The sequence below is a fragment of the Coregonus lavaretus genome (genome assembly GCF_964263955.1).
Source record: "Coregonus lavaretus genome assembly, chromosome: 16".
Taxonomy (NCBI): domain Eukaryota; kingdom Metazoa; phylum Chordata; class Actinopteri; order Salmoniformes; family Salmonidae; genus Coregonus; species Coregonus lavaretus.
The window spans coordinates 20,838,375-20,860,475 of record NC_140003.1 but is presented as its reverse complement, the minus strand read 5'-3'; the positions used below and the strand labels follow the sequence as shown (position 1 = coordinate 20,860,475).

At 40.2% G+C, this 22,101-nt stretch overlaps 1 protein-coding gene and 1 long non-coding RNA gene across 2 annotated transcripts in view; one reads left to right on the top strand and one right to left on the bottom strand.

Annotated features, from left to right (window-relative positions):
* LOC311143431 (parathyroid hormone 2 receptor-like) overlaps positions 1-12,974 on the bottom strand; it is a gene marked incomplete at both ends in the record, with an annotated part of 111,815 nt that extends 98,841 nt beyond the window's left edge. The window contains 2 exons of the mRNA XM_084179251.1: positions 9,178-9,277; positions 12,909-12,974. Of these exons, the coding sequence (XP_084035377.1) occupies positions 9,178-9,277; positions 12,909-12,974 (166 nt within the window). The remainder of the gene's footprint in view (positions 1-9,177; positions 9,278-12,908) is intronic.
* Positions 12,975-15,389: 2,415 nt separating this feature from the next.
* LOC311143446 lies at positions 15,390-17,247 on the top strand. Its single transcript, XR_014614412.1, has 3 exons — positions 15,390-15,424; positions 15,908-15,973; positions 16,630-17,247. It is a non-coding gene; the product is annotated as an uncharacterized lncRNA (long non-coding RNA).
* The last annotated feature ends 4,854 nt before the right edge of the window (positions 17,248-22,101 follow it).

Genomic DNA, 22,101 nt, shown 5'->3' with positions numbered 1-22,101 from the left:
TAATGATTATCGCATTAACCCCTCGTTCCATGTGTCTCTCATCAGGCCGGTGGTAGCTGGTCCACTCCAGGACTGTGAGATAAGAGAGACTCCTCCGCCCCCACTGGACATCGAGGGGGCTCCGGCGTACTCAGTCAGGTCCATTGTGGATTCGAGACGTCGGATGGGGGGTCTACAATATCTCGTGGAGTGGGAGGGGTACAGTCCGGAGGAACGGTGCTGGGTGCCTAGGAGGGATATCTTAGATCCCTCCCTCCTGACGGAGTTCCACCGAAACCATCCCACACGCCCTGCTCCGCGTCCTCCTGGCCGTCCCCGAGGCCGGGGTCGGCGCACGGCTGGAGCCGCGCGTCAAGGGGGGGGTACTGTCACGAATACCGCCGAGGCTGCTCCTCCTCCTTGTTCGGGCAGGCTTCGGCGTTCGTCGTCCCCGGAGTACTAGCTGCCACCTTTTGATGTTTCAATGTTCGTTTGGTCATGTCTAGTTTAGTGCACCTGTTTCGTATTCTGTCCTGATTATGTCACTTATAAGTTTCCCTGTGTTATGTTTTGGAGTTGTGTGTTGTTGTCTGCCTGTCGTTTGTCTGTTGGTTTATGTTGTGCTTTAGTGTTTTACGCGTTGCGCGTAGGTTTTCGCCTCCTGTGTTTTGAGGCCATTTATTTTCTGTATTGTGTATTCAGTCAAGTAAAGCTGTTTGACTTATCCGCTGTGTCCTGCACCTGACTTCACCACCACATCCACAAGTACATCGTGACAGTCTGGATACTGGACAGCCAATAAATTGGCATATGCAAACATATTATCATATTTAGCGGACAACAGTTCTTGAGGGCTTGAACTAAGTTTACATTGTGTGCAGCGCAATGGACGTATAATGCACAACATCTCAGGAAAGACTATCTGGGTTGGCACCCTGGACCTACAGGCCGTGGTGAAAACATTTGCATACAAAAAAGGAGGACTTCAGGAAACCAGGGGAGTCTCTCAAGTTAGATTTAATTTGATTTAGGCCTAATTTAAGTTACCTTGAAGATTGCAGCCCAATCGTGCAGGCTATTAGCCAGACAAAACCCGCTGAGTTCAGCAATAAATAGTGGTTGAATTGATCCTTAACCCGACTACTTTTTTCCTCATTATTATGCTATTTGATGTGGAATTTTTATAAAATGTTTGTAAATAGCGCCTAAATCGCAGCTAAAGATGGTATATACCTTATAGTGCCTTCAGAAAGTATTCACACCCCTTGACTTTTTCCATATTTTGTTGTGTTACAGCCTGAATAAAAAATTTATTAAATTGTGATTTATTTGGTCACTGGCCTACACACAATACCCCATAATGTCAAATTGGAATTATGTATTTAAGTAATTTTAAAAATGAATACAAAATGAAAAGTGGAAATGTCTTAAGTCAATAAGTATTCAACCCCTTTGTTATGGCAAGCTTAAATCAATTCAGGAGTAAAACAAGTCACATAAGTTGCATGGACTCTGTGTGCAATAATTGGTAGATGGGTAAAAATAAAAAACAGCAGACATTGAATATCCCTTTGAGCATGGTGAAGTTACTAATTACACTTTGGATAGTGTATTAATACACCCAGTCACTACAAAGATAGAGGCCTCCTTCCCAACTCAGTTGCCGGAGAGGAAGGAAACCACTCAGGGATTTCACCATGAGGCCAACGGTGACTATAAAGCAGTTACAGAGTTTAATGGCTGTGATAGGAGAAAACTGAGGATGAATCAACAACATTGTAATTCTCCACAATACTAACCTAAATGACAGAGTGAAAAAAAGGAAGCCTGTACAGAATAAAATTATTCCAAAACATGCATCCTGTTTGCAAGAAGGCACTAAAATAATACTGCAAATAATGTGGCAAAGCGATTCACTTTTTGTCCTGAATAGAAAAGTGTTATGTTTGGGGAAATCCAATACAACACATTACTGAGTACCACTCTCCCATATTTTCAAGCATAGTGGTGGCTGCATCATGTTATGGGTATGCTTGTAATCGTTAAGGACTGGGGAGTTTTTCAGGATTAAAAATTAACGGAATGGAGCTAAGCACAGGCAAAATCATAGACGAAAACCTGGTTCAGTCTGCTTTCCACCAGACACTGGGAGATTAATTCACCTTTCAGCAGGACAATAAACTAAAACACACGGCCAAATCTACACTGGCGTTGCTTACCAAGAAGACAGTGAATGTTCCTGAGCGGCCAGAAGTTACAGTTTTGACTTAAATTTACTTGAGAATCTATGGCAAGACCTGAAAATGGTTGTCTATTAATGATCAACAACCAATTTGACAGAGCTTGAATAATTTTGAAGAATAATGGGCAAATTTTGCACAACCCAGGTGTGGAAAGCTTTTAGAGACTTACCCAGAAAGACTCACAGCTGTAATCGCTGCCAAAGGTGCTTCTACAAAGTATTGACAGGTGGGCAGGTTTCCGGTAGACAAAGATGGCATATTGAATACACAGCGGTAAAAATCACCTCAAGATAAAAACATAATATTCAATATCAGTAAGTTAGACTAAATATTAGCACTTCATATATTCGAGGGTAATAACATTCAATCTGGATAATAACACAAAATAAATTATAAGGCTAGAGAAATGTATCAACAAATATTACAACAACACGCAACATCCAAACATGACGGAAGATAAACCAGGAGAATCAATCTCCAAGAGAAAACGCGACTCGTCGACTGATACAGATGATTTATGCTTTTCACCACTGGGACTGGTAAGTGTGGAAAGCGACCTGTTGAAGTCGATAATAATAATAATAATAATAATAATAATAATAATAATAATAATATGCCATTTAGCAGACGCTTTTATCCAAAGCGACTTACAGTCATGCGTGCATACATTTTTGTGTATGGGTGGTCCCGGGGATTGAACCCACAGAGATATGAGCGTCGAATCGTTGCCAAATTTGCTTTTTTAAGGATAAAGTAATGGTTAAAAGCCTAGGTAAAAGACTTGCTGGCACCAAAATAGGAATGAATGATCAGTTCCTGAGGGAGATTGCAGAACGGTGCAAAGTTCTGTACCCAATCTTCAAGGAAAATAGATTAAAAGGGAAGCGTGTTGCTCTCGTTGTCGATAAACTGTATATTGACAACCAAATGTACCACGACACAAAGACTACTCCATGGCTATTCTGAAAGTTCTAATAGAGGAGTCGAATAATGGAGCACCCAATACTAGCCATGGTAGGGATTGTAATAATAAAGAACATTTATAGTATGTATAGTATTTTATAAAAGGATAAAACGGTATTACAAGAAAAGATAACAAGCAAAATAATACATCTTCAAATACGACTAATTAGAACACATGTACTCAATCAACATAGTGGAGATAAAAACATAGCGAACAGAAGTATGTGTGGATGAATCGTGATGGAAGGTGTGGTGTGTGTTTTTGTGTTTGAATAAGTGTGGCGTTAAGTGAGTGAGAAAGGAAATGGTTGCATATCCCAGAACCAACGTGTGTCTGTGAGCAGGGGTTGTGAGAGAGAGCTTTCAATTTTGTGCAGATGAGGGATATACATTTTAAAATATAGTATACATCTAATCTATTTTTTTATTGTCCTATCATGATGGAACGATCCCCAACCCCATATCCTAGACACCCACCTGAGTGACCCATACACCAAAGAGAAGTCCCCATCTGTTTTATGGACCTGCTGTGAGTTGCCTATATGCAACCTAAACTGAAAAATACATGCGGTCAGAGACCTACTTGAGCAGCACCGCCCTCTCAAGATTCTGAGCCTGCCTGGCAGGGTTGGTCCTACAAAGCCAGAGCTCACTGATGGGAGAGCATAATATACAAGGAAATTCTCAAAGATGCTAATGAGAACCTTAACGACCTTGTACCTAGCCGGTGGGGATACCGGTGGGGTACCCCCACCCAGGTAGTGGCAGTGCTGGCAACACTGGCTGCAGTAACCCATGGGGAGTGGGTCACACTCGGACAATCAGAGAGGGGGCTTATTATTGTGGCCCAAGTGGCACAAAATAATCCAAGGTCTGACTGCACGGAGATGCTTGGGAAAAATGGTTACAACGGGGTACCAGAGTGTTTGTGTCTCAGGTGAAGAGGGTGGATCTGATCTCCATCACCTAGGACTTGACATAGATTAAATAGATTAATCAAATCTCACATTGTTGTCCATCTTTGCTCAATCTTGCATGCTTTCTCAAAAAGCTGTAACTGTATATGCATTCGTAAATCAGGTCCTTTCTTGAGTTGGGCTCTGGGATGTAACAACCGTTGAGCATCTGATCTTATGGTTGATTGTGGAGGAAAGGGGTTGAGTGTGTTAGAGTATGTACGTGTATGTTTATCCCACATCTGTTGCAAGGGGGTAAGGATGTTAGGGAGAATTTAGGATGAACCACAATAATTGTTTGCTAAAATAATAATTGCTTGTCAAAAATGTAATGTAATACAATGGCAATCCGGGTTATAGGTTAAAATCCTACGCATGAACTGCCAACATTATTACGCATATTAATCGATAATGATGGAAAATAAGATATGCAAGATATTTGAATGGATATATATTTTTAAATAGCTACAGTATATGGAGGCTTAAATATCCTGATCTAGTGAGATATACGTGGTGGAGACTCAATCAAGCTAGTCATCTTGACTTCTTTCTTATGTCATTCTCGTTGGCACCAAAAGTTTAAAAAATGTTGATAGGGGACAGAATGCGGTCGGACCATCATATAATTGGCATATACATTACTCTTACTGAATTTCCACGTGGGCGAGGATGTTGCAAATGTAATCAAAGCCTATTGGATGATAACTTGTTTTTAAATAGGACAGAGGAATTTATAACTGATTTTTTCTGACATAACATAGGTACAGCAAATCCCCTTATTGTATGGGACACCTTTAAATGTGCCTTTAGAGGCCATGCAATTCAGTACTCATCTCGAAAACAAAAGCAATTTAGGTCAAAAGAGTCCACACTAACAAAGGAAATAGAAGGTCTAACAGAAGAGATAGATAGCAATAAAGACTTTAACATAGAGGCTCAGAATAAATTAGAGGAAAAACAAAAAGAAATGGAGAAACATATTCAAGAAAGATCAAGTGTAATATATTATAAAAATGAAGAAAACTGAATGGAATATGGGGAAAAACACATCAAATTCTTTTTAATCTTCAACATAGGAATGCTACCAAAAATAATTTATTAAAACTAGTTACAAATGACGGAGTCACCCATGATTCACCAAATGATATTTTGAAGGAGGAAACAAAGTTCTTTAAGCATATGTTTTCGTTTCAGTCGCCTCCATCTCCTCTAACTGAAGCAAATTGTTGAGATTTTTTTTCTATTGATAATGTTAAATTAACAGCCATACAGAAAGACTCATGTGAAGGTGAAACTTCTGGATGCAATTAAAGACTTTAAGTCCAGGAAAACTCCAGGGTTGGATGGCATACCAGTCGAAGTATACCAAACCTTTTTTGATATACTCAGAGGACCGTTATTAGCGGGTTTTAACCACTCCTATGTAAATGGTAGATTATCAGACACTCAAGAAGAAGGTCTGATTTTTTTATTACTGAAACAGGATACAAGTGGAAAATATAAAGATCCAGTCCATTAAAAAAATTGGAGGCCCCTTACACTTCAGTGTTGTGATGCAAAAATTCTAGCAAAATGTATAGCGCATAGAATAAAAAAGGTATTGTCGGACATGATTAATTCTAATCAGACAGGTTTTTTACATGGGTGATACATTGGAGATAATATAAGGCAAGTACTGGAAACAATAGAACACTATGAAAAATCTGGGAAACCAGGCCTACTATTCATAGCAGACTTCGAAAAGGCATTTGATAAAGTACGACTGGGGTTTATACAGTGGGGAGAACAAGTATTTGATACACTGCCGATTTTGCAGGTTTTCCTACTTACAAAGCATGTAGAGGTCTGTAATTTTTATCATAGGTACACTTCAACTGTGAGAGACGGAATCTAAAACAAAAATCCAGAAAATCACATTGTATGATTTTTAAGTAATTAATTTGCATTTTATTGCATGACATAAGTATTTGATCACCTACAAACCAGTAAGAATTCCGTCTCTCACAGACCTGTTAGTTTTTCTTTAAGAAGCTCTCCTGTTCCCCACTCATTACCTGTATTAACTGCACCTGTTTGAACTTGTTATCTGTATAAAAGACACCTGTCCACACACTCAATCAAACAGACTCCAACCTCTCCACAATGACCAAGACCAGAGAGCTGTGTAAGGACATCAGGGATAAAATTGTAGACCTGCACAAGGCTGGGATGGGCTACAGGACAATAGGCAAGCAGCTTGGTGAGAAGGCAACAACTGTTGGCGCAATTATTAGAAAATGGAAGAAGTTCAAGATGACGGTCAATCACCCTCGGTCTGGGGCTCCATGCAAGATCTCACCTCGTGGGGCATCAATGATCATGAGGAAGGTGAGGGATCAGCCCAGAACTACACGGCAGGACCTGGTCAATGACCTGAAGAGAGCTGGGACCACAGTCTCAAAGAAAACCATTAGTAACACACTACGCCGTCATGGATTAAAATCCTGCAGCGCACGCAAGGTCCCCCTGCTCAAGCCAGCGCATGTCCAGGCCCGTATGAAGTTTGCCAATGACCATCTGGATGATCCAGAGGAGGAATGGGAGAAGGTCATGTGGTCTGATGAGACAAAAATAGAGCTTTTTGGTCTAAACTCCACTCGCCGTGTTTGGAGGAAGAAGAAGGATGAGTACAACCCCAAGAACACCATCCCAACCGTGAAGCATGGAGGTGGAATCGTCATTCTTTGGGGATGCTTTTCTGCAAAGGGGACAGGACGACTGCACCGTATTGAGGAGAGGATGGATGGGGCCATGTATCGAGAGATCTTGGCCAACAACCTCCTTCCCTTAGTAAGAGCATTGAAGATGGGTCGTGGCTGGGTCTTCCAGCATGACAACGACCCGAAACACACAGCCAGGGCAACTAAGGAGTGGCTCCGTAAGAAGCATCTCAAGGTCCTGGAGTGGCCTAGCCAGTCTCCAGACCTGAACCCAATAGAAAATCTTTGGAGGGAGCTGAATGTCTGTATTGCCCAGCGACAGCCCCGATACCTGAAGGATATGGAGAAGGTCTGTATGGAGGAGTGGGCAAAATCCCTGCTGCAGTGTGTGCAAACCTGGTCAAGCCCTACAGGAAACGTATGATCTCTGTAATTGCAAACAAAGGTTTCTGTACCAAATATTAAGTTCTGCTTTTCTGATGTATCAAATATTATGTCATGCAATAAAATGCAAATTAATTACTTAAAAATCATACAATGTGATTTTCTGGATTTTTGTTTTAGATTCCGTCTCTCACAGTTGAAGTGTACCTATGATAAAAAATTACAGACCTCTACATGCTTTGTAAGTAGGAAAACCTGCAAAATAGGCAGTGTATCAAATACTTGTTCTCCCCACTGTGTGTATATATATATATATATATATATATATATATATATATATATATATATATATATATATATATATATATATATATATATATATATTATTTTTATTTGCGAGAAATATATACAAAATATATATAAATATATATAAATATTTGCGAGAAAAAAAAACATATGGGGGATTGGAAGTGATGCAGACAATTACATTGATGGAAGTTACAATCTATCTGAAATATTAAAGCTGATCTACCCCCTAATTTTTTTTATTTTATTACAAAAAATAAAAAGGTGTTGACTCAGGGGTGTGGTTATTGTTGTATTTAATTTTCAATACATTTGCTAACATTTCTAAAAACATGTTTTCACTTTGTCATTATGGGGTATTGTGTGTAGATTTTTTTAAAACCCATTTTGAATTCAGGCTCTAACACAACTAAATGTGACTTGTTTCAGGAAACTAGGCTTATGTCGCATGTCACTACTTCACAGGAGCGGCATTTGAACGTAAACATGTATTTTTTATCAAAATGCGTTTTTTGGCAGAAATGCCTTCTGGAACATGTGAACTTTCATGTGCCTTAATAACAAACTTGTATTCCATCCATAAATACGAATAAAATGGTTAAATTATGAGCCTAGTTGGTTTAGCCACGGAAAAAGACAGGAACCTTCCCGCTAGCCATGGTTGGCTGAAATAATGGTTGGCTGGACATGCCGGGAGATGAGTTCGGATTGGTCTGCTATGTAGCATGCTTCTGTCTATAATATGAGCTGCTCAGTATGTGTAGGTAATCCTTTTTAACACTGCTTTTTGGAAAGATATCACGAAGAACTGCAAAAGTGTTGCTCTCCACTTTCTGGAGGACCGAGTTTTGAAATCAGTGGAATGCCCGGTGGAAGCAGAGTATGATAGCTAAGGAGATGGAGAAAATTCTGGCATTTGAATGCAAATATGAGGAGGGAGTCGAAAAGAGAACTCAGAAGGCTGTTGCATAAAACACCTGTCTCCGGATTACATCTTCAAACTAAGAGCATCCATGCCATCTGTGACAGAGAGGGAGAAGCATTCATCCATGTATACGGGTAAGAGAGTGTACCTAGCTACATTTTCAGATATTATACGTTTCTAATTTTTCAGAAAGTCGTTTTCATTGCAAGTTAAAACGTACTGTTAGCAGCTAGCTAATGTTAGCTGGCTGGCTCGCTAGCTAACATTACATGTATGATCTATGTAGTAAGATTATTTGTATCTTAGAGCCATTTGCATTGCTAGTTATAGCCTAATGTTAGCTAGCTAGCTAACATTGAACCTAGTTGGTTAGCTACCTGCAGATTCATGCAGGGTAGTAACTTTATGAGTTGGGATTATGGTTCGTATTGCAAGCCTATCATCTGCACGATATCAATCGTTTTCATTCACTAAATGTGTGCTCTTCACGGTAAAGTATGTTTGCATACCGCTTTATTATTTCCTTGACTTGTATTCTAAATCTGGAAGTCAGTCAGGCAGCAGATGTCCAATTTTACCACATGCACATTGGTTTCAGGGAAAACGTATTTCCTTACAGTGTTTCTGCTTAGCTATGACTCACAGAAGCAATACAGCACCACAGAGATATGGCAAGTTCGTGCAGGTTTGAGGTTACAGTCTACAGTATATGTTGTTATTACCTGCAGGGTCGCGGGTGGAAAGGTTCTGGTGGCACTGGAGTTTGATGTCATACAGGATGTACATCTGCTCCTCTGCTGTCAGGCTCTCATCAGATCCACCCTGCAGACGACAAGCATTGGCTGGTGTCAGTCTCATACGCATTTCTGAGATAAATTGAGGTTTTGGCTCATTCGATTACAGGTTTCTGACATAAAAAAAATACTAAGTTAACATCTCCTCTGACTGGTTGTCTAATGTTCTCAAAGACTTTGTGGGCCTATGATCTGATTACGGCCTTACAGTATTTCACACAGCGACATGAAGATTGATCACAGACTTTTCAACTGATTCACAAATAATGAAAGAGATCGGAAATTGTTAACATGAAGAACATTTTTAGAATAATGCACCCACATAACAACCAGACCTGGGTTCAAATATTATTTCAAATATCTAAATCAATTCAGATATATTTTATTTAAAAAGAAAAGTGGTTGAATATTTTAATGTATTTTGAAATACACTTGGAAAGTATTTGAAAATACTCAAATACATTGACTCAAATACACACCCATGCATTTAACCCAGGTATTTAAAACTAGTATTTGAAAATACTCTTAAATATAATTTTGTACAAATAAACAGTCAAATACCAAAATAGAAGTACTTGTTTTGGGCTGTGTATTTGAAAATACTCAATACACAGAAAAAAAGTATTTTAAATACCAGATACTCAAATACACATGTATTTGAACCCATTAACAATTAAACAACTGTGAATTATGCCCATGCATTATTTTCATGATAACTGCCACAGCATTTCCAAAGTTTTCTTAATTAGCTGAGTGCAAGCCAGAAGAGAAAGCAATTATTTTCAGTTGGTTTGCTTGCTCTTTAAGTAAAGTCTTCTTCACAGAGTATAGAGTCTTGTTGCAATTCATAGCTCTGATTAACACAGTATCAAGTAGTGCACATTAAGCTACATAATGGGGATTCTACTGTATAATAATGTTATTGTTGTTTGTGGGTTTCTTTCCCTCTTATCTCACTTTGTGTTGCTAATAAACATAGTGTTTAGTATGGTGAAGTGAAGACCAGAGAAATTGGAGGAGGATGAGGAGGAGGAGGAGGAGGAGGAGTATGTCCTTTAGTTGGAGCAATGCTTCCCTTTCAAATCCCACACAAAATATTGAACAGTGTTCAAACAATACAGAATTCAAAATCATTACCATATTGTTAAGGACACTTACTTCAAACGTTTTGGAGCTTGTTCTGTTGTTACATTTGTCCCTTATGGAAAAACAAACGTATTCTAAGTCTGTGTAAGCTTTGCTGCAATCCTCAAGTAGCTTTAAGTACTTAGATTGACTCCATGCCCTTTGGAGTTCAGTTACTCTGGACGCTCTGGATAAGAGCGTCTGCTAAATGACTAAAATGTAAATGTGTCTTCAAATTTCATATCACTCTTGAGTTAAGAAAACGATTTGTGGATGTGGATGACTCATTGAATTGCATGAGTCAAGATAAATGATACATTTATTATCATTTTGATAATTTATTTTTCTCAAAAAGTAAAGTTTGGTTGTTGCCATGACATTTACAGACCAGGAAGGAGTTGAAAGAGTTTACATTTTTGTTCCTGTTTGTATATCCTTTTAAAATAACATTATGAATGTGTTTTATATTGCCATGTAACTCACTATTTGCCCACATTTTTCAAAGGCACAATGTCCACATGCATAACTTCAACATTTCTTTAAATTGCAAACATATTCATGAAAAAATAACTGACATTGTCCATCAAGGCCTGGAGCTGAATGGCACTTCACATCTCACTGGCAGTCTGAATTACATGTACACCTGACTGATTGAATGCCGTTGACCAGGGGTCAACCTCATAGATGCTAACAACTTCAACAGTTCCAGGCACAGACACAGACATATTAGGAGCGTCTAATGGAAATGGAAATTATAGGAAAGCGAATTTGTGCTATCTGTGATGGACAGCTCTTGCCCAAGGGGCATGTGGAGCACTGGGGAGCATGGGGACCATGCACCTTCATTGATGAGCAGATGGAACGGAAAGGTATTACAATTACAGGCTGTGATGATATGTGTCACATCCCACTGTCTATCACAATTGTAACTTGGCCCCTGCACCCATCTCATGCTGATGTTACGGTCTGGGATTGAACCCGGGTCTCCTGCACGTTACACTACTGTTTTAGCCTTACGAATTAACTTGGGGAGAAAATGCAAGTCTTCAGGTTTCAGGCAAGGTTACTCATCATAGCCTCTGCCACAGTCTTTCCTGGAGCCAAGGTTACTCATCATGCGAGCGTGGTTCATCGAACCCTCGCCATTCCACTAAGGTACCTTGCAGCAGATCTAAATCATTGATATGTCGTAACTGACATTCCCCTTCTCTGACACCTGTGGACAGTTGTTTCTCTCCAGGGCAAACTGATATCTCTTCACCCTGTAGAAGCCTAGCAGGTGAGGGAGTGCTCATGCCAAACATGTCACACATCCAGTGATCCTAAGGCTACTGTGTGTGATTCTGTTTTACTGTGAGAGTGATAGGAGACAGGAGAGGTATGTGTCATTTACCATGAGTTCTTGTCAAGTGTAACCACAATCAAACAGCCACAGCATGCAATCAAAAGTTAGCGCAGGCACAAGAGTATAAGTAGTAAGTGACCTCAACAATACACATTGTTGTACAGTAAATTGAATTGTATCAAGCATTGTTGAATTGGTCAGGATCACACCAGAACATAGTTCCGGCACCTCTAATTTTCTACTGCTTCAGCACCAGTACCTCTTATAGAATACTAGAGAAGGTCTCTGTAAATAGAAAGCTCTGGAGGAAGTTTTAGAGGAGAGAGTCCTGACACGGGGGAGTCCATATACAAGAGATTTTGTGTAGGAGAAGGGTCATCATTCTGATATGTGAGCTGCATAGATGCAGGATGTGAGACTCTGTAGTCCCAAGGTGGGAGAGAGATGGTACTGGTTGATCAGAAGTTACAATATCTTACACTCATCTACGGCCTATTCTGTATCTTTTCTATTTCCAGATGTGTGCCTGCAAAGTTGATCTCTCACGTGTCTTAAGAAATTTATTTGAGGTCATGGGGAGGAGTTGTACTCCATTCTCTACAGTGGCTGATAAGTTTGAAGCACAACTAAAGCACGCTACTGACTGACAGTGAGTACAGATAATTACATACACCACTATCCCATAATTAGATGCATCATACCCGTTATTTTTGCTTAGAGGAGGGCGATCTATCCTGTCTTTTATTTGGGTAAATATAAAAAATGTTGTAGAGAAACACACAAGGAAACAACATTCTTCATAGCACTGTACAATATGTACCACTTAGTGAGTCACACACTGCATTCAGTGAGGTGGAGAATACCAGCACTGTTAAGGGGTCTCCATAATGCCTACATTATAACAGGGGTCTCTAAATTACACAAGATCATTGAGCCCGCTGCCTGCTGATGACGAATTTTAGATTTCTCATTGTATGAAGGAGATGACAAATGGAGTGAATTTTCACAACTGAATGACAACCTACTTGGCACACTCTAGTTGAATCAATGTTGTTTCCACGGTTCTTTCAATGAAATTACGTTGAACCAACGTGGAATATAATGCAGTAATCAAAACAAAATCAACTCTGACATGTCATGTCATATTCTGAACACAGCTGAACAATTAGGCCTAAATTGTATTTCTTACCTGTGCTTCAACAAATGTCCAGCACAGGAGGAATGAGACCAAGTTCCATAAGATCCTCTTCACCATACTTCCAAACAGGACAAATGTCATAACTGTTTGTAGAAAAATTTCGCCTATCAAGTGTTTGAAACTCAAAATGTAGTTAGGTTAATGTCATTTCAAATAAAAATTATTTGCTATTCCGACTCCAATAGTCGCTGTCTGGTTCACCTTTCAATATAGGAAACATGTCAAATATCAGACTTTTTGCCAACTATGACTGTAAAATCTTAAAAACGTATTTTTATGATAAGAAATATAAGGTAACACGTTCATACAATGTCAGTATCGCGCGCAGGTGACACAAGCGCAACAAGTACAAAAAGGTCAGAGACAGCCCGCAAGCACATTAATAATAATTCCTTATCCAAAATACACATGTATTGTTCCATATAGTAGGCTATAGCATATACATTCTGCCACGAGTTCTCAGAAAAAGTTTATACATCCACTCCAGTTGTCTTTTTAGAGAGAAGGGCGCGAATTCTCTCTCAGTCCTCATCAAGCTTAGCGAAGACGTGAAAAGGCACGTGCGGTTGATACCACTAAACTAGAGCAAGGGGATCTTTTGGTGGTTCGGCAAAATCCCCCTTTCTCTTCTTTAATTTCTCTGTAACACAGAAGTAAAATATCGCGTAATTTGGTCAGATGAGCAGAATCTGCCCACAGGAGATTATTATTTCAGAAACTCTTCTATTCAAGGACCATTTAACCTCTCTTAGGATGAGAAGCGAGGTTTCCTCTGCTGTCCTCGCTTTGCAGTGCTGAAGTGGCGGAAGAGTTAGCCATGGTGCTGAAACTTCGCTCGAAGGACTGACCCGAAACCTGGTAAATCGGCGCTATAAATGTAGGAAATAATCTCAGTCTTTAGACGAGCGGAGAAAACAAGTCCGACGTCATACCAGGACAATATAACTTTAACACTAATTAGTCCTACTCTGCCCATATATTTGACATGGGCTGTTCCGGTTTGGATAATCACTGTTTTACCTATCCATGTCTTTGCATGTTGTGCTCTGAAATGTAATCCAGTGTCGTTTTCTATAAAAAGTGTAATCCACTGGCTCAATTGAACACAGATCAATGCTCTCTCTCTCTCTCTCTCTCTCTCTCTCTCTCTCTCTCTCTCTCTCTCTCTCTCTCTCTCTCTCTCTTTCTCTTTCTCTTTCTCTTCTCTTCTCTTCTCTCTCCTCCCCCTTTGCTCTGGCTCCTCACTCCGAGCAATTTAACCCAATCACATTCATATATAATGACCAACACAGGTTGTACTCTGCAACATTGACGTTACCAGAGCCGGGCTTTCGGGGCTTCCGAGTATATTTCGGTGCGCGCGTCATTCTCTGAGGGACAGAGCGCAAATAAATATTTTTATAACTAAACCAAGATAGACCACAGCCTGTCGTTTCCAATGGGAACAAATGAGCCATAGTGGCAGAACAAGCAAGGAGGGAGGCAGAGCCAAGCACGAGCTAGCGTTCTAGCATCATCTGCATATATCTGTTAGGGAACGCCTTCTCAATTCGCCTTTGCACTCCTTCTAAACAACGCGATTCTTACAAAACTTTTGCAAAGGGTAAAGTCTACAAACCTTAGTCCACTCTGTTCATAACATATTCTAGTTTTGGGAACAGAAAACTGTATTGAGATCAAATGTTTCATCGATGAGAAAATGTGCAGAATTTCGGCCCAAATCCATCTCGTTCCATTTTCTCCCAATGCCCGCAAGTGGGCTTCCTCTCACTACCATATTTGGTAGTGAGTGGAAACGCCAAGCAGATGCTTCACATTTAAAAATCCAGTGAAATATCTGTCTCATTGTTCTATCTGTGGCCCAAAGATGATACAGTGTTGCCAATTTAGCGACTTTGTCGCTATATTTAGCGAGTATTCAGACCACTCTAGCTACACATTTTCAAAAAAGCGACTAGCGACAAATCTAGCGACTTTTTCTGGTATTATTGGAGACTTTTGGAGACTGACGTGAAAGCACATATCCTTCTTACTCTTCTCAATGAGCAGCGGGTGCTGTCGTGGGCCCCACCCAGGCCCCACCCAGGCCCCACCCGGGCCCCACCCGGGCCCCACACCCGTCCCAAAGCACTCACAGGCGGCCCAGCCCTCACGCAGCAGTCCCTCCCAGCTACAGTCAGATCAGGAGATGTTCACCCCTCAGCCTCCAGACTGCAAATCCTCAGCGTCCAGACTGCAAATGAATCGCGCATGGGGGAAGCCACAGCTGGCTGATCCTGCCCTAGCTTACATTCAGGGTGGGATATAAATGTAGGGTGTTTTTTACTCACTTTTTGCCTCTCCCATGACATTATTCTTCTCTCCTACAGCTTCCATCACAATTACATGCACATTGCCAATTATGCAAATTAGGTGATGACGTCATTTAGCGACTTCTAGCGACTTTTAGGACAGCCAATAGCTACTTTCCTTACTGAGGAGTTGGCAACACGGAGAACCGGAGCAAGGTAAACTTTGTTAGCGTGCTATTATTATAGCACATTTTGTTAGCCTATTCAGAGTTTTTGACCTCACAGTAAGCCAGATTTGAGTAACTTACATTTCAACATGTTGACTCAAAAGCTGCACTGACAGATAACGTTAAGCTAACTAACGTGAGGGACTACCCAGTCTAGCTAGCAGTGCTGCTTCATTAGCAACCTAGCAAATTTATGAGCAGGGTTTTGACAGTATAGTTAACGTTATTGATTAGCTATCTGGACACTGAATCTGTTCACCACCCAACAATAGTATCAATAACTAACCTATTTCTGTCTAATCAAGTACTGTCCAAATTTGCTAAAAATTACTAATAAAGATAGCTAGCTAACTTAAGGCTAACATGGCTAACATTACATTAGCTACTTTTGGTAACATCAGCTCAATTGGCTAACGTTAGCTAAAAAACAAAGATGGATAGCTGAGTTATTTTTTTTCTCTCCAATTTATAGAAGATGGACATACGGAATTGAAGATGCAGCTCAGCAAACACAGAGACAGCTGTTGTATTTGCAGGAGTAAGTGAATAGATTGTGTGTGTTTACAATTATTTAGCATCTAACTACATTGATGGGTTGGCTGCCAACGTCACGAAAACCATGTGCGCGCTTCCATGGGGCAAGTCAGCCTGTTGTGAGTCTAGCAAGAATGACACTGCCTTGTGGGGAATCATAAATGGCTTATTTCATAATGTTTCATCATGTTATTGTCTTGTTTTGACTGATTTCATGTCAATGCAAATATGGCAAACATTAGCTAACCAACAACTGTAATGATGTATTTGAAACAACAAGTGGTCATTGTGCAAATGTATTTGTTTTCAATAAACATTGGAGACGAAATATAGCTTACATGTTAACAATCTAAGCCAACCTCATCTGTTTTGCCCTATGGTTGCACGCATTTCAATTGTGTTGCTAAAGCAACAGAGAGAACACATATATTGTGGTTAGTGAAGGGTAAGACAGTTGAATGTTAATCAGGTTTAAGATTGAGTGAACTGCTATTATCATTAAGGAACAGAAATTATCCCAGATTTTACCTTAAGCTCAATTCAGGTAAACATTATTTGCATATTGTGTGTGTGCGTATATTGCTTCTGTGTGTGTTTGTCTGTTCAGAATAGTCCATATTGCTACGGCACTGATACTATGCTGTCTCTGTAATAATATAGGAGATCCAGGAAAGCAGAACTTCAGACAGCAAGGAAGAGAGGGGAGCAGACAGGATAGAGCGAGAGCACAGGAGAACATAGAGAGAGGGGAGGCCCGCACAAGACAAACATGGCATATTCCTCTCAAGCCAGAGAAAGTAGTCCTTGCTAAACATTACCTCTCAAAAAAAGAAAGATGCCACTTCTGACATGTCCTGTGTGTATAAACAGTGCATTAAGACGTCTACATACCTGGCTTAGGAGCCCAATGACCCAAGATAGAATGCATCATGACAATTTACAAAGATATACATACTAACACGCTTGGGAAAGAGTGAAGTCATAGACAGGTTTGCACCTACAGTTTCATTTTGTTTAATTTCTAATCTTTATGGATGGACTAACATCCTAGTACTGTGTAATATAACTCGCAAACATTGTGAATATTTAGTTGGAGAAAGGATTGTATGCTGGTATGTACATGTGTGTAAAATTGTTAAGTGTTGTTACTACAGGGGTGTTGGAGGGGGTGTATTTGTTTTTGTGTAATTAATTAGGTAGAAATATTGTCCTGTAGCTAATTGACCTTGGAATCTGTGATTTATTACCACAAATATTATAAAATCATGATTTTCAAGCATGTTTGGTGCCTGCCTTTGTCGATATTATCTGCAAAAGTTGTCTCCCCCCCAACTAGCTCACATTAGTTAGCAACAATGTGACCAACATCAACATGAGGGATTTTTTTTATTGCCAATCAAATATTGGACATGGTTTATGAAAACATTGCAACAAAATGAAAAATACTTTTTCCAACTATTTTTCTCCATGGAAAATTACGATATAGTTATGCACTTGTACTTTGTACTTGCTAATAGATTCAAATATATATATTATTGACACCATATTCCATGCCACAATTAATTGAATTAATATTAAGAAGTGTTAATTATTTGGCGCCAGGAGAGCACAGCGCATGGAAGAAAGCAACGAGATATGCTACATAGCGTTATGTTTCTGGAAAACGTTCACTACTAGCGTGCAGGGCGCTTCATTTCCGTGGCTCAGGGATTTCCGTGGCTTGCTGCTTCTATCTTCTACAAGGAATAGGATGGTTTAGTGTGATGCACACACACGCACACACACACACACACAGTTTCTGATTACAGTCTGCTTGTATGAATTACCCCCCCTAGTGACGTCCCTGCCTGCAACATGTGGAGTTCAACAATAACATGACCGCTTCCATTAATATTACTCACCATGCCACTGGGAATGCAGGCACGAACAACAGGTGGTAATTCATACAAGCAGACTGTAATCAGAAACTGTGTGTGTGTGTGTGTGCGTGTGTGTGCATCACACTAAACCATCCTATTCCTTGTAGAAGATAGAAGCAGCAAGTGCCCAACTAGTGACGGCATGGTGCCCTCCCAGCATCCAATGATCAATGCTAATTAACATATAACACCTTATATCGTCCTCTCTGCTTGTTCCTCCAGATACAGTTTGCGTCCCGAATGTAACCCTATTCCCTATATTGTGCAGTACTTTTGACTAGAACCCTATGGGCCCTGGTAAAAAATAGTGCACTGTAAAGGGAATAGTGTGTAATTTTAGACATAATCAAATTGCACGGCAGGAAGTCGGGAACTTATCTATGAACTGGGTATGAGGCAGGATAGAAAAAGTGAAACATCAATAATTGCACAGTAAAACTCACAGACTGTCGCTGCTGTCTCCAATGTGTGTGAGAGTGGGGGTTCTATTTGGTTTTGTTCCCCTCCCTCTGATGGTAAAATAACAGAATAAACTTGGCCTGAACTCCACATATGTTGTCTCCAAGATGTTTATCAGCCCAGCGTGTGAACACAGTGTGAATGAATGCACAAACATCCGTTCCCCCAAAGCATCAGTTCCTCTACAGCTCTAATCATCAATCATCTCAACTCAATCAACTCCCAATGCAACTACAGCGTGGAATAACTTTTGAGGTGTGCATCACTTCATGTTATATTCTGGACAATTGTAATCCCAATATAATCCATATATTTTTCCATCCTGGGCCGATTGAATTGAATTGCCCACTGTGGGGCTTGTTGGATTGAGTTGAGCTCACCTCAACACTTTTGTACCATGTGTTCTACCTTTGTCCTGTTGTTCAGCGTACAACACAGCAGTGTCAGGCAGCTATAATTTTGAGTCAATAAACTTAAACTATCTCAGAGACTGCTTGCCTTATTGTCCACCTATGGTCAGTTAAGCTCACAAGAGATTGCTACTGTAGGCTACACAGTATATACTGTGTGCAGTACTATAATTATGTCCAGTGTTCCTTGAGTCTGCTTGCTACATATTTCCATTGTCAGACATTTAGCTCTTGTAACAGATTTTCCCATTACACCTTGTTAGACTACCAAATGATAAGGCACATTTTGTGCAGATGGAGATGTGCTCTTTATTGGTTAAATTATCACTCAGCAGAAGTTATTTTGTTCTGTCAGATTATCTTTGACTGCTAAATTTGAAGATATTAGGCCTATTCATCTTCTCAGGATTAGATGTGATTCGAATTATTTATGATGAATGTATGAGGAATTGTTAAAGGTTGTTATTTTTCTCTATATTTTTTCCCTCGCCATCAAGGCATAATTATATATTTTCTTTTCTCTAGCTAGGATTCCATCCAATTGGCGACAGAATTTCATGCGATTACATTTTACATTTTAGTCATTTAGCAGACGCTCTTATCCAGAGCGACTTACAGTTTTTAGTGAGTGCATACATTTTTCATACTTTATTATTATTCTAAGATCCGCATAAAAACAACATGCAAATGTTCCCACCAGAGATGTGTTTCCATCAAATTGATTTGTTGTCGAAAACAGTCAGCGCGTGATGGCATAGTGCACATACAAATAACTTTTGCAGTTAAATTCCCACATACCGAGTAAAAAATAAAAGTTCAATAGGTTTCCATTGTATTTTCAACTCTACTGATGGTTTTGTAAGAAGTAATGTTGCATTATATAGCAAATCTCTGGTCTTGGCATGTGCGCTCTAGCCAAAAGCTCACAGATAAAGTGCAGGTATAGACTACCTACATGATGAGAGCGAGAATATCTTTATTTGTCAAACGGCAGCCAAGCATCAACCCTCATGTCACCAGAATAAGACCCTCGATATTTATTAGAAAGGAACATCAAGCTCATCACCGTGCACTTTCACCACCCTGTGAAGTTCATCATAACTTATTTCATCTAGCCTAATAAACTGCATGCTTTCCCAACTAGTAGTGGGAGGACCACACAATTTCATCGCTTGACTCCAAGTTTATTATACACTACATGACCAAAAGTATGTGGACACCTGCTCATTCCAAAATCAAGGGCATTACTATGGAGTTGGTCCCCCCTTTGCTGCTATAACAGCCTCCACTCGTCTGGGAAGGCTTTCCACTAGATGTTGTAACATTGCTGCTGGGACTTGCTTCCATTCAGCCACAAGAGCATTAGTGAGGTCGATCACTGATGTTGGGCGATTAGGCCTGGTTTGCAGTCTGCGTTCCAATTCATCCCAAAGGTGTTCGATGGGGTTGAGGTCAGTGCTCTGTGCAGGCCAGTCAAGTACTTCCACACCGTTCTCGACAAACCATTTGTGCATGGGGGCATTGTCATGACGAAACAGGAAAGGGTCTTCCCCAAACTGTTGCCACAAAGTTGGAAGAACAGAATCGTCTAGAATGTCATTGTATGCTGTAGCGTTAAGATTTCCCTTCAATGGAACTAAGGGGCCTAGCCCGAACCATGAAAAACAGCCCCAGACCATTATTCCTCCTCCACCAAACTTTACAGTTGGCACTATACATTCGGGCAGGAAGCATTCTCCTGGCATCCGCCAAATCCAGATTCGTCCGTCGGACTGCCAGATGGTGAAGCGTGATTCATCACTCCAGAGAACACGTTTCCACTGCTCCAGAGTTCAATGGCAGCGAGCTTTACACAACTCCAGCAGACGCTTGGAATTGCGCATGGTGATCTTAGACTTGTGTGCGGCTGCTCGGCCATGGAAACCCATTTCATGAAGCTTCCGACAAACAGTTCTTATGCTGACATTGCTTCCAGAGGCAGTTTTGAATTTTGGTAATGAGTGTTGCAACCGAGGACAGACTATTTTTATGCGCTACCGGCTTCAGCACTCCGCAGTCCTGCTCTGTGAGCCTGTGTGGCCTACCACTTCCCGGCTGAGCCGTTGTTGCTCCTAGATGTTTCCACTTCACAATAACAGCACTTACAGTTGACCAGGGCAGCTCTAGCAGGGCAGGAATTTGACGAACTGACTTATTGATGTTGAAAGTCACTGAGCTCTTCAGTAAGGCCAATGTTTGTCTATAGAGATTGCATGGCTGTGTACTCGATTTTATACACCTGTCAGCAACGGGTGTGGCTGAAATAGCCGAATCCACTAATTTGAAGGGGTGTTCACATACTTTTGCATATGTAGTGTATCTCTGGCAACGGCATCATGAAGAGGCAGACAAATAGTAGAAACGTTTAGACCCTCTGTTAAATTACACATTTCTCGAGGTAGGAATATGATCAATGGCTCATTCGAGAGAACACACCCTCCCGAGTTATGACATCGGCCAGTATTGAAATCTGACATGTATGATAGAGGTTTTCGCGATCTAAAAGTCGTATTCCTATTAACTTCCAGTGTAGTGAGAGCGGCTTTATCACCGTACTACGTCATACCGTCCCGTATTTCTGCCTGTTTTAATGCCAATAACTCAGATACAGATGAAAACATGAAATGACCCAGGGAATCGATAGAACATCACTCAGAAATGCACAAAAACAATCTAACATTAAAAATGGGTGAATCTTTAAAGCAATGGGAATCTTTTTTTTTTTTTTACAGTGGGGTTTATTTATTATGAGACCTTTTAAACCCTAAACCTATTTTCAGGAAGTAGGTAACTTGGTATCTCAGTGATGCTACAGTATGTTACGCACATATATGACAGAGAAGAAACTGACCTTAATGGAACAAGCATTGATGTACTTTGTAATGGTTTAGAGAAATTTGAATTATATATCTATTTTTTACAGTGGTGTATGTTTTATAAGACCTTTTTTAAACTCTCAACCCATTTAGAGTATTTAAGTGATGTAATGTCACACATACGAATGACAGGGTCACAGGGAAGAAGCAATGCTACATGCAACAACAACTGGATGTATTTGTTTTTACATGCAATATGTATAACAAAAGATGGAATGTGTTGTTGTAGGGCTCTTTAAGCTTATTTGGTCCTTTGTGGCTGTAGAGTAATGTGTTTTTTATGATGATTACTTTATCCTGATGGCTTTTATGACGTAATAATAATAATAATAATATGCCATTTAGCAGACGCTTTTATCCAAAGCGACTTACCGTCATGTGTGCATGGGTGGTCCCGGGGATCGAACCCACTACCCTGGCGTTACAAGC